This window comes from Peromyscus californicus, unplaced genomic scaffold (genome assembly GCF_007827085.1).
Source record: "Peromyscus californicus insignis strain IS unplaced genomic scaffold, ASM782708v3 Scaffold_4__1_contigs__length_199733344, whole genome shotgun sequence".
Lineage (NCBI taxonomy): Eukaryota > Metazoa > Chordata > Mammalia > Rodentia > Cricetidae > Peromyscus > Peromyscus californicus.
This window is the reverse complement of record NW_026294562.1, coordinates 146,800,422-146,816,976: the sequence shown is the minus strand read 5'-3', so window position 1 is coordinate 146,816,976 and position 16,555 is coordinate 146,800,422. Positions and strand designations below refer to the sequence as shown.

The following is a 16,555-nucleotide window of genomic DNA, read 5'->3' as shown; positions in this document are numbered from 1 at the left end:
GACTAGCTCAACATGGAAGATTTTTGAAGTAGAACTAATATGGATAAATAGAATACTACTTTTTTGTCCATCATTCATTATCAATGCCCTCTATTTGAGTAAAAATTGCTGTTTGTTTTTTATAGCTAATTTTACCATGTAGCTGTCAAAGCAAGAATTGAGAATAGTTTTCAGTCTTTCAGTGAGACATTCAAAAACCGTCTGAAGACGTTGATGTATCAATATCCCTGTTCTCCAAGCACTCTCATTTCCTAATAAATATTTATTTTATTTAATAATATTATTTGTGCCAGGCGGTGGTGGCACATGCCTTTAATCCCAATCCTCAGGTGGCAGAGGCAGGCGGATCTCTGTGAGTTCGAGGCCAGCCTGGGCTATAGAGTAAGTTCCAGGAAAGGCTCCAAAGCTACACAAAAGAAACTCTGTCTCAAACCCTGGCCCCCCCAATAATAATATTGTTATTTGTGTCTATGAATGTGGGGTATTATGTGAGGGGGCAATCACGCCACAGTGTATCTGTAGAGGTTAATGTATCAGTGTGGTATTGGTGAAATTATTAAGGCCACTCCACGTAGATAAAAGGAGATTTATTTAATGGCGTAACTTACAAATTAAGGGATAGGTAGGTCGCGGAGTCTGGGGAAGGTGTATCGCAGTCCAGCGGTGTTCTCTGGAGCTCTGCTTGGTACACCTCTCTAGTCCAGGGTCCTGCAACAGAGAGAGCGCCAGCCGATCCAGCTCTCGGGTCCCCAGGCGCCTCCTTTCGCCCCGCCTTGTAGGCGTGACAGTTGCCGAAGTCTCAATGGGGGTTGGAACTTACAGATCAAAGCTGGAATGGCTACCCACTACATCTCCCCCTTTTTGTCTAAATAAGAAAGTTCTAACCTAATACAAGACTATATACAAAGGAATGGTTATCAAATATAGTCCAGGAATAATGAGGGATAATGACCTAGATAAGATGGAACTACAACCAATGCAAACAATATCAAGCAAGAAACACATACTATTATCCAGAGAAGTATAGAGCATAGGTAAATGGCATGTTACAAAGATCATTCCAAAAGGTGTCCTATCCTAAAGAACCTGAATCTAATACTTAATATGTTCTATCTACTAGGTTGTAACTATAACTGCTAGTCTTCAATCCCATCAAAGACCTGAGAAGGAATATAATGGTACCTGAGAAATGGTAGATGGATGCAAGCAACTTTCGGGAATCTTGCGAGAGTAGACGGAGACAGCTGGCAGCCTGGACAGTCACCTAATGTTTCTCAGCATTGTTGGTGCATTCAAATTGGCTACAGGCCTAAAGTATCTGACAGACCATTTTCAGAAGCAGGAATTCTGAAAGACCATCTTACCCTGTCTTGGCAGAGTACAGTGGTCGCTTTCCTTGTGTCCCGCTTGTCCAGAAAGGATAGCATTGCATTAGTACTGTCAGCCGTCGAGGCAAGGGCAGTTCTTTGCCCAGTAGGCCATTTTGTGCCAAGAAGACAAACTTCCAAATGGAAATGTCTTAGAAGCCCAACATTCTCTCGGGATCAAATTGGTGCAGCCAGGAGCAATTATGTCTCACATCAACAGAATTCTAAGTTATTTAAATGCCATATTCTCTAGGTCTATGAAGTGTTTGAAGATTACCTGTCCATCTGACCTATGTATCTGTAAATCTGGATAACCTAACTAACGTAACTATAGAGATGACAAGCATAGGTGACTATAAATCTATAAGTCTTATCTACCGAAATAACCTAAGGACTAAGGCTTCACGTAAACAAGGTAAACAGTCTATAAGCAAGTGTATGGTAAAGAACGATGACTTCAAAATTGTGACAATACACAAGATGTTATAACAGAGGTAGGAGTATATAGTGCAATATGCAATATGACAATAATCTTAAATATATATCGATATTTATAACAGAGGTAGGAGTATGTAGTGTGATATGCAATATGACAATAATCTTAAATACATATCAATATACCGAATATCCTAAACAGAAGTAGAACCTACATAAAGTATGACAGATATAAATTTACATTTGTATCAATATACAAGTATTTCAAATAAGAGTAGAAATATATGTACATTATAACAAATATAGTTCTGTATTTGTATCAATATACAAATTATCTTAGACAGGAATATAAAAATAGTTTACATTTGTATCAACATATAAGAATCCATAACAGTGCAAATTACAGTGCAAATTATTTAAGGCTGCTATTTTACTAAATTTGTTTACTAGTATACATAATAATCTACCATAATACCTTATACCTATCCATTCCATTTCTTCTTTTCATTTTTTTTTTTTTTTTTTTAGAATACTGAGTTTAATATTTCCTTCCACCCCCAACCCTATAACCATCATCCATAACCCTGAGAATTATGAAACCTAAGGGAGAAGGGGCGTCGTTTTCTTAGAATTAGTTCCTGCTGTTTAGGGGGTGATGTTATCTCTGTTGGGTACTGTGAGAAAGCTCAGATAGTTAAATCTCAGTTAGACTAACTGTAGGTTCTGCAGCAAGTCTTAGAGTAATGGGTAAGATTGTCTGAAATTCTGGTAAGAAGTGTCGTATGATGATGATTACCATGGCATCATTCTGGATTGGGTAGAGTTGTTGTTGGGGCCCCGTCTTCCTTCTGGAGACTTCTGAGATTGCTATTAGAAAAACTTATTTGTTATCAAAATGGAAGGTTTGGATTTAAAGAGGACATAGCATGTAAGAAAGGATTCTGAGAAATCAAGAGTAAGCATGGAGAGAGTTAGACTCTAGAAGACAATGGTCCTTTTTTATTGGTTTCCTTCTGTCCCACACCAGAGGGCTCTTCAGATATGGGACTGAAGAATCTCTCAAACTTCCTTTTAGCAATATGCTTGGGTTTAGAGAAGGAGTGAGCCAATTCCATCTCCAAAGCCAGCTTGGCTTATAATTGAATTGGAACCACCACTTTTCTAGATTGATAGAGAGATAGATATTAGACAGTGAGATTTTACCATGTGTAGATTGGTACCAATAGATTCTTTCTTTCTGCTGTAAACATCCGGATATCCAAGGCCTTATGACTTCTGTAAGATGGGTATTTCCATCATCCTGGAAAGACAAAAACAGAACCCTACTCCAACCTTTGATTGTTAAATTTTTCTTACAACTTGTAGAGATGTCACATTGGTGGATGATCTTTTACTTCTCCTCATCAAGGGGTTTTTCCTGTTCGAATCGAATTTTTATTAATTTTGTTGGTATCCATAGCTTTTCTTCTCCTGCAGAAACAAAGGCAAAACCCCTTCCCCAACGTAGAACATATCCAGGTTTCCATTCTGAGGTCAGCACATCCTTGAAATAAACTGGTTGGTTTAGCTCAGGAGTTTTGTCTGTCGTCCAATGTCTCTCTGCAGCTGTTGTTCCTTTCTCATCAGCATTGAGAAAATTCAAGGTTAATAAAGCACTATGCAATCTATTTCTAGGAGTCATTGTTACCCGTTGCTGTTTATTTAGCATATCTTTTAAAGTTCGATTGGATCTTTCTATGACTGCTTGGCCTGTGGGATTGTGTGGTATACCTGTAACATGCTTTATATTGTAATAGGCAAAGAATTGTCTCATTTTATTGGAGACATATGCTGGGGCATTGTCTGTCTTAATTTGTACAGGTATTCCCATGATGGCCATAACTTCTAATAGGTGTGTAATCACAGAATCAGCCTTTTCAGAACTCATAGGAGTTGCCCACTGAAATCCTGAATAGGTGTCAATGGTATGATGTACATACTTTAATCTTCCAAATTCTGCAAAATGAAACACATCCATCTGCCAAATTTCATTTCTTTGTATACCTTTTGGATTGCTCCCTGCAGGTAATGGAAGTTGGTTATAGATGGAACAAGTAGGACATTTTTTCACAATATCCTTAGCCTGTTGCCAAGTGATGGAGAAATCCTTCTTCAAACCTTTGCTATTTACATGGCATTTCTTATGAAATTCTGAAGCTTCTAGCACATTACCTATTAGTAACTGATCAATCTCATCATTACCTTGTGCTAGAGGTCCTGGCAGACCTGTATGGGATCTGATATGTGTTATATATATAGGATGTTCCCTTTTTCTGATGATTTCCTGCAATTGTATGAATAATGAAGTTAATTCTGTATTATCAGGAATAAATTCAGCAGTTTCAATATGTAAAACAACTCTCTCTGCATATTGAGAGTCAGTGACTATATTGAGGGGTTCTGTGAAGTCCATCAGTACCATAAGAATGGCATACAGTTCTGCCTTTTGTACAGAGCTGTATGGACTTTGTTCCACTTTACTTAAGTCTCCTGATTTATATCCTGCTTTCCCTGATTTATTTGCATCAGTATAGAATGTGAGGACTCCAGAAATTGGCTTTTGTCGTACAATGTGAGGAAGGACCCATTCAGTCTTCTTTATGAATTCTATTCTCTTGCTTTTGGGATAGTGGTTGTTAATCTCTCCCAAAAAGTTACTGCAGGCTCTCTGCCAGTATTCATTATCTTTCCATAGTGATGAAATTTCTTCATTAGTTAAAGGTACTACAATTTCTGCTGGGTCCATTCCTGTCAACTGGCGAAGTCTTAGTTTACCTTTTTGAATCAAATCAGAGATCTTTTCTATATAAGTCTTTAATTTCTTATTTGGTTTACGTGGTAGGAATATCCATTCCAATATAATATCTTCCCTCTGCATCAAAATACCTGTTGGGGAATGTCTGGAGGGGAATATGACAAGAATGCATTTAAGTTCTGGATCCACACGATCCACATGTGCTTCTCGAATTGTCTTTTCTACTAGAGCCAATTCCTTCTCAGCTTCGGCTGATAATTCTCTTGGACTATTTAATTCTTTGTCCCCTTCTAGAGTATTAGCCAAATTTTGTAGTCCATCTTTGGGTATTCCCATGATGCCCAGTAAGTTGGAAATGCTTCCTAATAACTTTTGAAAATCATTAAGAGTCTTCAACCGATCTCTCCTTAGCTGTACCTTTTGGGGTCTAATTTTTTGTAGCTCTATCTTATATCCTAAGTAGTTAATAGAATCTCCTCTTTGTATTTTTTCAGGAGCAATTTGCAGTCCCCAGCGAGGCAAAACTTTTTTTACTTCTTCAAACATGCTTTCTAATGTATCTAACTTTGGATCAGCTAATAGGATATCATCCATATAGTGATAAATTATGGATTGTGGAAACTTTACACGAATTATCTCCAATGGTTTCTGCACAAAGTATTGGCACAAAGTAGGGCTGTTTAACATTCCCTGTGGGAGGACCTTCCATTGATATCTCTTGACTGGCTGAGAATTGTTATAATTAGGTACTGTGAAGGCAAATTTTTCTCTATCATTTTCTTGTAAGGGTATGGTAAAGAAACAGTCTTTTAAGTCAATGACTATTATAGGCCATTCTTTAGGTAGCAGAGAGGGCAAGGGCATCCCAGTCTGTAGGGAGCCCATTGGCTGAATTACTTTATTAATAGCTCTCAGATCTGTCAGCATTCTCCAATTACCAGACTTTTTTTTAATAACAAATACAGGAGAATTCCAAGGGCTGGTAGATTCTTCAATGTGTTGAGCATTTAACTGCTCTTGAACCAGCTGTTCTAAAGCTTGTAGCTTGTCTTTTGTCAAAGGCCATTGTCCAACCCAGACAGGTTTATTAGTTAGCCATTTTAAAGGTAAGGCAGTTGGTACTTCTGAGGGTTCAATAGCAGTTGTGCTCTGTTTGTGAACAGCCTGAATGGTTGGTGCCTGATTTTTATAGCATGTGATGATATTATTCCTAGAAACATGCATTTGTCTGTATTCTTTTTCTGAAAGTGTAGGAATTTTAATCTGGGTATTCCACTGTTGTAACAGATCTCGGCCCCAAAGATTTACTGCTACATTTGCTACATATGGCTTCAGCCTTCCTCTCTGTCCTTCTGGCCCTATGCATTCAACCCATCTCGAACTCTGTTTTATCTGAGATAGGGTGCCAATCCCTAAAAGTTGGACATCTACCTCTTGAAGAGGCCAATTTGGATGCCATGATTTTGGTGTAATTATAGTCACATCTGCACCTGTGTCTACCAGTCCCTCCATAACCAGGCCATTAATTCGAATTCTAAGCTTTGGTCTTTGATCATTTATGGAAGTCTGCCAAAATATTTGTTTTATAGTGTTCTTTGTAAACTGTGATCCATCCATCAGAGCTGTTTTATCATCCATTGCAGTATCGGTTTTTACATTAAGCATTGGTTTATTCAGTTGTCTTGGAGAGGAATTTCTTCCACAGTGGCTGGGAATGTTCGTACTACATTGGATTTGGGGGCCTGCAAGAGGCCCCCTGAGGCGTTTCCCGCCAGTAAAGGGTTACCTCGTATATCTATTTTTGATCTGCACTCACTGGTCCAATGTCGGCCTTTGCCACACCTTCTACATAATCCGGGAGGTGGTTGGGGTCTCCTGTTTAGGCTATTCCTAAAAGGAATATTACTCCTAGGAGTACCCCACGTACAGTTTTTACTTATATGACCTGGTGTACCACATGTAAAACATTTGGTAACACGGGGCCTTCTTTCACCTCTGGGATTTGTCTCTCCTATCCAAGCCTCATTACTGTAGTTACGAGACTCAACACCATTAGTATACTGAATCCATTCTTCCAAAGGAGCTGATCTGATCTTTAATGGTGTAAGTATTCTTCTGCATTCTGCATTAGCATTGTCGAATGCCAAGGACTCAGTTAATACTTTTCTTAATTCTTTATCTGATACAGCTCTTGTTATAGCTGTGTTCAGTCTTTGTAAAAAATCAGTGAAGGGTTCGTGTGGTCCCTGAAATATCTTTGTGTATACCTCAGTTGGTTTTCCAGGTTCTGGAATTTTTTCCCAAGCATTTAGAGCTGCTGTACGGCATAGGGATATTGTATGCTCATCATAAATGGCTTGTACATTCCTGTCAGCAAAACATCCCTCACCAAGTATTTGATCTTGGGAGATCACGAAACCTCTGAGTTTACCTTGTTGTTCTAAAATTTTTGCCTCTTCTCTCAACCAGCTTTTCCACTGTAGCTGCTGGCTATATTCTAGAACAGCTGAAATTAACTGATGCCAGTCATCTGGGATGATTCTATGTGAGGTAGACCACGAATTTAACATCTGTTTTACGTACGTGGAGTGTATCCCATATGTAACTACTGCTTCCTTTATATTTTTAAAGTCCCTTGTGGAAATTGGTTGTAATGTATATGTAGTATATGGCTCGGGGTGTGTGTCATCCGCTGGCTTCTCATGGATGATAACAGGATAAGCCATTGTGTGAGAGCCATTTGGAGATGTTACAACCTCTATGGTCTTGCCCTTCTGCTTATTAGGTCCCTTGTCATGTTTACTGAGAGTTTCTTCTAAGGCCTGCAAACGAGCACCTAGGGTCTGTTCTATGGAGTGAGCCTCCTCTCTGGCAAGGGACTCCAGATTCCTCATGGAATCATAGAAGTTTTTATGTTCCTCAGAAACACATGATTCCATGGACCTTATCTTATCAATTAATGATAATCTTTCTTCCTTATATAGTGTCTGGAGAGTTAGTGTTCTGTCCATTAAATATTCACATTTATTATCAATAAGATCAATTTTTGGTACAAGCCTGTTTTGTAAATCCTGATCAGCAGATTCCAGAGAAAGAATCTTTCTCTCTAAGGTCTCATTGCTATCCCTTAAAGCAGATTCCAGAGATAGAATCTTTTTCTGTAAGCCTTCATTGCTCTCGCTTAAAGCCTGTATCAGTCCCAATAATGACTCATCTTTGTTCTTGTTATTAAACCAGTGTTTGAACACTGTGTGGATTATTACAATGAATGCCAAAATGGTACAGGCCAGATATGCCTTAGGAAGGTCGTATATTTCCAGTAAGATGTCATTCATCATACAAGCAAAAAGGTTTTCGAATTCTTGTGAGGTAATGTTGTCAGCCATATTACAAGAATTACTCAAAATTTGTTAGTCAATTTTAAGGTGTAAAATTATCAGGTGCCTTTGCTTACCTTTCGTGGTTTTTGGGGGGTGTAGTAGCACTTTTCAGCCAGCAGGTGGCGTTGGTACAGCTCCAAAGCAGGGCCTGCTGGTGATCGTGGCTGACTGCAGCTCGCTGGAGTCAAGATGGCGGGAGCCGGAGCCGGCGCCGGCACTCGGGAAGCCGGGGAGTGCCTCTTTCGCTGGTCTCGGGGCTAAGCTAGGGAACTGAGACCGGACTAGCTGCTCCCTCTTTAGGGAATGGAACCCTGTAGGCGTTCCCTGGTTATATGGAACTTTGCAGGCGGGTTTAGGTACCCGCTAGCCGGGGAAGAGGCTGAGGGTGGGAGCCACCCAGGCCTTTGGAATTTGCCCCACGTGAGCGCCAGATATTGGTGAAATTATTAAGGCCACTCCACGTAGATAAAAGGAGATTTATTTAATGGCGTAACTTACAAATTAAGGGATAGGTAGGTCGCGGAGTCTGGGGAAGGTGTATCGCAGTCCAGCGGTGTTCTCTGGAGCTCTGCTTGGTACACCTCTCTAGTCCAGGGTCCTGCAACAGAGAGAGCGCCAGCCGATCCAGCTCTCGGGTCCCCAGGCGCCTCCTTTCGCCCCGCCTTGTAGGCGTGACAGTTGCCGAAGTCTCAATGGGGGTTGGAACTTACAGATCAAAGCTGGAATGGCTACCCACTACAGTGTGGGGTATTATGTGTTTAGGAGTATCCATAGCACAGTACGCCTATGGAAGTGAGAGGACAATTAGTGACCTTGTTCCTCTCTGACCCTTTCTGTGAGTTCTACTGATAGAACTCAGATGGGCAGGCTTGCATGCACAGAGCCTGTACCCTCTGAGTCAACTAATTGGCCTTTATTCTAAACCTTACTGCATACAAAACCCAATAAAATGTTAATAGCAGGTTTTAATTTCCCATATCTTTTATCCTATATCCCCTAACATAATTGAAAGAGATTAACAAAAAACGTGAATACTGGTTTATCAAAGAAATCTTTTTTTTTTCCATTTTACATACCAACCACAGTTCCCCTTCCTCCCCTCCTCTCACTCACCCCCGACCCACCATCCACTCCTCAGAGAGTTTAAGGTCTCTCATGGCATATCAAGTTAAGGCAGGACCAAGGCCCTCTCCCTTGTATAGAGGCTGAGCAAGGCATCCCTCTGTAGCTAGAGTTTTCCTGGTCCTGCCTGGCCCACAGTCAGGACAAATCTCTCTCATTTGCCAGTCCCACAGCTGCTCAGACCCAGCCGAGTAAATTCACAGAGACTTATATTACTTATAAACTGTATGGCTGTGGCAGGCTTCTTGCTAACAGTTCTCATATCTTAAATCAACCCATTTCTATTAATCTATAAGTTGCCATGTGGCTCATGGCTTACCAGTATCTTAACATCTTCTCATGGCGGTGGCTGGCAACGTCTCTCCGACTCAGCCTTCCACTTCCCAGCATTCTCTTCTCTGCTTGTCCCGCCTATACTTCCTGCCTGGCTACTGGCCAATCAGCATTTTATTTATACAGAGCGATATCCACAGCAATCCCTCCACAGAGAATAGACTCCAAAAAGCCAGTTCATACACTAGGGATAAATCCTGGTCCCGCTGCCAGTGGCCCCACAAACTGCCCAAGCCCCACAACTGTCACCGACATTCAGAGGGCAAAGAAATTTTAAGAAATATAGTTGTTGTTTTTTGGTTTTTTTTGCCTTTTAATGAGTTGGTTTAATTAATTCAAAGTGATACAGAATTCAGAGTACAACAAAGATGAAACAGCTCTGGTAGGATTTCAGACTGAGTTTACTTTAAATTCACAGCTGATGTCCGAATTGCTGAACACTAGAGACAATGAGCCATTGTATTATTTATTATTATAATTTTTTTTTTTACAAAAGTTTATTACAATGTACAACAGGCTCCAGGATAACACTTCATTCTAGCTGTAGGTGGCAAAGATGTTATGGCAGGGAATCCAGATGTTTAAATAGAAATGGAAGAGGGTCACCATCATCTCAAATATGCGGAACAGCTTACTCTTTGCCAGATTGCTTAATTACACCTATGGCCAGGGGTCCTTTGCCTGTGGTCTTGGCTTTTAGCTCCCTGAGTTCCTTCTGCTCCTCTTTTTGTTTCTGCTTGAAAGCCTTATCTTCCTCATCCATCTCCTTGGCCTGCTTCTTGGGCTGTTTCAGGGGCTTCTTTTTACCACCTTCGTGGCCCAACATGGCGCCTACAGACAGCCCCTTCACCAGACCCTCAAGAAATGTAGTTTTTGTAGGCTAAACTTTTTCTCCAAAATGCAAACAGATCGCTGACACACTTAGGAAAATCTCATTAGTAACGTATTCACGGTTTGTTGGAGGTCTTTTTCCTCAATGGATGTCTTGCAGATGTTTTTTTTCAGATCCCTAAGCATTACCTAAAATATAGGAACATAAGTGTTTCTGTTAGTAATACAGTGTCCTTACAATGGGAATTTAACAACACGTTCAAGATAGTGATTCTTAATCCCAACATACAGAAAGATGAATAGAATTTGTTGATGTAATCAGGACTATGCAATTTTACATGAGGTTGAGGCAGCATTAATCTTTCCTTAGTTTTCCAGATTACTCAGTTCATTAAACTTCTCATTGACTTTAGGAAACAAGTAAGTGTACGACGTTATGAAAGATAGATGTGAAAAGTTCACAGTGAAAACACAACCATCTCCTGTTCCTAAAATATACATCAAGTATGTTCATTTTTACCTACATCCAATATGAGAATCTTAACGTAAGCCTCCTCCTCAGCTGCCTGGCTAGACTACAAGACCCTTCTGCAGATTCCATTTCAAGTTTCCTCTACACTCTTTGCTGCAATCCCTCAAAAGGTTGAGCACCACAAGCGACACGGCCTTCGGTTATTTTGTCCTAGAGTAACCGAAGAATGATGAAATAAAAACTGAAAAGTGGTGCCTCCCCAGGTCTGCTGTGTTGCAAGCTCTGTCTGACCAGCCAGCCTAGATCAGGGCACCTTGTCCTCTTTCAAGGTGTAGCTGACCCTAAACTGGACTGTTCCAAGCTCAGGGATTTCTCCCGTGTTTTCACTGTTGTCTGCTTGAATATAAGTGGGTTTTCTCACACTCTAAATCACATTTTAGCAGCAGCATCCCTGATCCTTCCATGCAGGGTTTGCCTGTATGCTTTGTCTCACTGTTATTTGTTCATTTTCTTGTTTACAGCAAATTTTAAATCTAGATTCAAGCACATATATGTACACATCACTCACATACACGTGCAGATATCTCTATTTAGAGAAAGACTGAAACAAGGGAATTAACCAGGAGACAAACAGGCATCTACTTTTGTTTCTCTGCTTTTGGATTGCTAAAAATTGCTCATTTTATGAAGACAAGGATTGGGTGTGTTTTATTCTTTAAATCACTTCTAGTATGTGCAATCTCTCAACACATTTTAAAAACGTTTCCCACATATGCATGAACAAAAATAATACAGCAATAATGATGATCTAATTTTATCGGGGTAGATAAAGAGTTGTAAAGCAAACTTCAGGAATTTCAATTAAAAAGCATTTCAATTCTGAAAGTCATGCCAACCAAGCCACCACAGTATCCTCTGTAGAAACCTGGCCTAGAATTCTTTTCTGGCACCTCAATTTGTTTATTGTCATTGTCCTAAAACAAAACTGTATCAGGAAGCATTGTCTGTACCACATGAAATATGTCCCCAAGTGTTTCTGTACTACTTCATAGCTAGCTCCAAGTCTTAGACATTATTTACTTCAAAACATGGACCAAATACTTAACAGGAATGTAAGTGCTTAGATAAACAGCTACTTTAACATATGTTGATTAAGTCTGAAGTGCATCAGAGGAGAACAAAGTTAGTTCAGAGGCATGACTTTCAGAAAATACAGGGCATTTCACAAAGCAAATTTAATCTTGTCAAAGGAGAGGCAAATTTACTTGTAAGAGAGTTCATATCATTACCAGGAAACATTTACGCATCTTGAAAGATATTTTTCTGAAAAGTATGATACCAGGTTGCACCCAGGCACTGAGCTTGCTGTACAGACAAGGAGCCATCACCACCCCCACCTTAATATATGCCATGTCCTCTAGTTAGGAGGTGAACACAAAGGACATCTTACTTCTAACTTCTAATCTAAGGGGCGCTTTCAGTAAACGTATATGCAGAATCCCCACAGCCAAACAGATTCCTTTTCATTGGGTCATAAAATGAAATGTGTTAGTTGAAGAGACTTTTTGTCACAGGGCGATGGTAGGTGTCATCGGAGCTCAGAGGTGAGTCTGCCCTTGGGTTCAGACCTGAAGGGCCGAGTTACTCATGGCACTGCCTGATCTTCTCACTAGGTGCCCGATTCTCTTGTGATACATTAAGAATCAGAGCCTGGTTACCTTCAATAAAGACAGTGATCCAGTGCATTCTGACAAAACAGCAAAAGACTGAGAAGTCTCCTATACTATTTGAATCCATTTACTGTTCCATTCAAAATTATTAACTAGCCTGTTCTCTATAACAGGTACTCATGTCCCAGAAGTTTCTCAATTAAAACCACAGCCCAAACTCTCTTTATGGTGTTACAGTTTTTTGATTTTTTCCTATCTTCAGGATTTTTAAAATAACTGTTCTAAATGCTTTATTTTGAAAGATATACTGACGTCCAAGTTGCATTTCCTCCATTCTTTTTGTGAAGGACTTAACTAATAGATCCTGTGTCTGACCTTTAAGAGAACCGTGAGATACTAAAATCACACTTGGAAAAGCGATTCCTCAGCATGCACCTGTCATGACCTATAATTACTCAGCACCCTTAGCTGCTGAGATTGCAATCTCTGCTGTCATGGTTCCTATTGCCAGAAAGTCGGCCCCTAGCCATAAAGGTGGTGTCAATGTTATTTGCCACTATATAAGCAGAACAAAAAGTTGCTGAGCCTCTATTGAGTTGATAATAGATTAGTGGATATCAGATGCTTATCTGTGTTTGATTACATTTGCTGTGCCAGGGTCTAGAAGCTCTTGACTAATTTTGATAAACTGAATGAAAAAGGGAAAGAGAACATTCGAAGATCTACATTAGTTTTACTTAAGTCACATAACTAAAGTTGAAATAAATATTGGAACATAAGATAGAAGTAGGCAAATTGTCAGTGTCAAGAAGTTCTTAGAAAAATCAAGATTTTAAAGTAAACAAGCCTGGTGTGTCAGTAGAGTTGACCTCCATGCTACCTGGAGATGTGGGGCATGGGGAATGGGATTAATTCCACTCCAAAAGAATCCTGGAAATACTCAAATTTTCAATTTAATCTTCACTCCAGAAGTTTCAAAAGCTGAGTGGAGAATGTCCTGAGATTCTCAGTGTGATGTATTATGCCTTTCTTCATTCTTGCATCTTCTTGCCCCAAAGGTAACAAGTCTTTAAGCACTGGTTACAAAACCAAAAGACAAATCCTTAACAGTGTAGACCCATCCATTACTTCCTGAAGAGCGTTAACTGGGTGTGGTGTTAACTGTGTAACCATTCATCCTGATCCAAACATAAGGAAGGTGGAACTTGGACTGTACGGTACATCAAAGAGCAGAATCCCCTAATAATTGAGAAGCCCTTGCCATCGACTTGCACACTTAGTGACTTCCCAAGCCTTTCTTCTCTCTAATGAAGTCAAATAACTCACAGTCACAATATGCTACAATGGGAAGCCTCCTGTGATCACAGCCATGGATTGTTATTACTGCAGCCATCCATACTCATAATATTCCTTTCTTAACTTGTATGAAAACCATATAAATATGGACTAAACTCTGTGGAATTTGCACTTTTCTCTCTCTTTACGTGATGCATTATTCATGTGAACTTCACAGGATTTATGGTAAAAGCTACCGAATATGCAGTGTGAAATATGTTAGAACTATGTCCCTTTCTAATTAACTTGATGGTGTCTTGAGTTATTCTGAAGTGAACTACTTATGTTTTCATGCACAAAGGCAAATCAGCATTAGCCCATGGAAGTTCTAGCATAAGAGAACTGACAAATGCTTTCACATGAATTTAAGTGTTTTGCCTCTTAACTGAAGTATCTGTGAGTTTGTGGTGAGCTTTACTTATGTCAAAAATGCAAATCATTTCTGGAAAGATTTCAAAAAGTCATACTGTAATAGATTTGTGAGGTATTAAGTACTAATACATGGAAAAACAAACTGAAAGGGACTATGAAAATCAGGGAAAGAAGAATGAATATTGAAATACTTTATATTAATATAAATATTGTATATGTTGAATCTATCAATTCAAGATGCATTAATGATGAGGATAATTTTGTTAATTATAAGTGGTGACTCATCCTCTATGTGAGAAGAAAAGACATTCATCAATCCAAAACATATTAAGACTCCACTGGACCCAATGGCCTAGGTGACTAAACAGTAAGATACAGTGAGAATGTCACAGCCATTGTGCTCTAACTACCATCACCTATAAGTAAGACAGGTAGGGACTGAAAGAATAGGAAACAATCACGGAGGAACCTACATGGGTCTGCCCAAGGTCTTCTGCATACATGGTGTGGCTGTTTAGCTTGGGGTTTTTGTGGGACTCCTAACAGTGGAAGTAGGTGTGTCTCTGACTCTTTTGCCTGTCCTTGGGACCCTTTTCCTCCTACTGTGTTGCCTCATCCAGTCTCAGTATGGGGGTTTGTGCCTAGTCTTATTCCATCTTGTTATGCTGTGTTCTGTTGCTATCCCTGTGAGAACTGTTATTTTTCTGAAGGGAAACAAGGGAAATAGAGGAGCAGCGGGTCTGGGGGAGAGTGGATAGGGGGCTGAGGTCAGGATGAATTGTATAAGAAAATAAGAAATGAAAAGAAAAGAGAAAAAAAGATTAGGAAACATGAGATATCAGATAGTGAGAGTTCTGTCTTCCTCTCTTCTTAACCTGCATACTTATTAACTTCATAAGTGTCCTTATTTCTAAGTTAGTCAACTTAAAACCACTCTAAAAGAATTAGAAGTCTTGGAGATCACAGACTCTTAGAAGCATGGGCTTTTAGACTAATGGGGAAATTACATATGCAGAGTCCTTAACAAGATTAATCTCCTTATTTCTGCACGGCAGTTATTAGACAAGAGGAATTTACTGCTTTTTAGACAATTATCCAAACCTCAAAGAGCACTTTTAGGTGTAGGAAAGTGCAGAGTAGCCCCTAGCCTGGGTTCATATCCAAGAACATGAGTATAAGCTAGAATCTTAGACAAGCCAATTTTATCTAAATTGGGATTCTTTGCAAATGGAGGTAAACACATTTTCCTCATGTTTTAACAATTATTTGAGAAACACAGGAGTAAAGTTCCTTATCAATCATTACCACAGTGTTAATCATAGGTTTATTGTCACCCATAACAATTTTTTTCTAGTTTATGAGATAATACACTGTTAAGAAATGGACTTAGTAGCTGGATGGTGGTGGTGGCACATATCTTTAATCCCAGCACTTGGGAGCCAGAGGCAGTCAGGTCTCTGAGTTCAAGGCCAGCCTTGTCTACAGTTTGAGTACCAGAATGTCCAAAGCTACACAGAGCAACACTGTCTTGAAAAAGAAGAAGAAGAAGAAGAAGAAGAAGAAGAAGAAGAAGAAGAAGAAGAAGAAGAAGAAGAAGAAGAAGAAGAAAGAGGAAGATGCAGAGGAGGAAAGAAAAGAAAGGAAAGGAAAAGAAAAAGAAATGAGCTAGCAAGTCCAACGAAGCACCTGATGGGAAACAGAGAGGTTGAGGTCCTCTTCCCAGCCCCTCTACCCACCCCAACCCTGGTCTACCCTTGCAATGTCTGCAGTCTAACCCTTAGGACCTGCTGTCACTTATCCTAATGATGTGCTTAAAGGAAGGCATATTACTTAGGTCTGGGCTGGACAGCACTGCCTTCCCACTGAGGAGGCTCATCCAGGGCACTGTTTCACTTGCTCTGTGAAATCTGCACCTTGGGGCAATCTTTTAAAGAGATTTAAAAACCTTCTGACATGTTTGCCATTTAAGCAAGCTGAGTGCGGTTAAAGAAGCAGCGTAGGACCTGGGAGAGACTTCAGAAAGTGTCAAAATAATGAGTCTTGTTCCTTTTCTGCAAGAAGGGCTTCAGCAACACGCTGCTCTTTCTTATACATGCCTGCAGGCAAGATTTTCCTCTGGACAGTTATTCTCTTTGAGTCTTTCAGTACCTCTTATATTTTTTACGTTCCCCTCTTTCTCTTTATTTTTTTATTTCTGCTTTTATTTTGTTTTTCTTCTCTTCTTGTTGTTCTGTTACCAGTGAAGCAGTATGAACTAATAACCTACTATTTGTGAATTATAAGAGGCCATAATGTTCCATGAACAGAAATGCTCAGGGTCCTCTGATACAAGGATGCTGTATTCCAGGGCAGTTCTTCATCTCGGCAGGACTGAGCACAGCACCATGCCTATGACTGGGAATATGTGGTTTCTCTCCTACATGCACTATTTTTCCCTCAGTAGT

General features: G+C 39.8%; 2 protein-coding genes across 4 annotated transcripts in view; one reads left to right on the top strand and one right to left on the bottom strand.

Annotated features, from left to right (window-relative positions):
• Luzp2 (leucine zipper protein 2) overlaps window positions 1-16,555 on the top strand; it is a 358,969-nt gene that overhangs the window by 138,378 nt on the left and 204,036 nt on the right. The window lies entirely within an intron of this gene.
• Window positions 9,964-10,631, bottom strand: LOC128124509 (translation machinery-associated protein 7-like). Its single transcript, XM_052760871.1, has one exon. The coding sequence runs from the start codon at window positions 10,255-10,257 to the stop codon at window positions 10,063-10,065; it is 195 nt and encodes a 64-aa protein (XP_052616831.1). The 5' UTR covers window positions 10,258-10,631; the 3' UTR covers window positions 9,964-10,062.

Bases quoted from the DNA above. Each gene is read 5' to 3' on its own strand.
- LOC128124509 (XM_052760871.1), bottom strand. From the start codon at position 10,257: ATGTTGGGCCACGAAGGTGGTAAAAAGAAGCCCCTGAAACAGCCCAAG.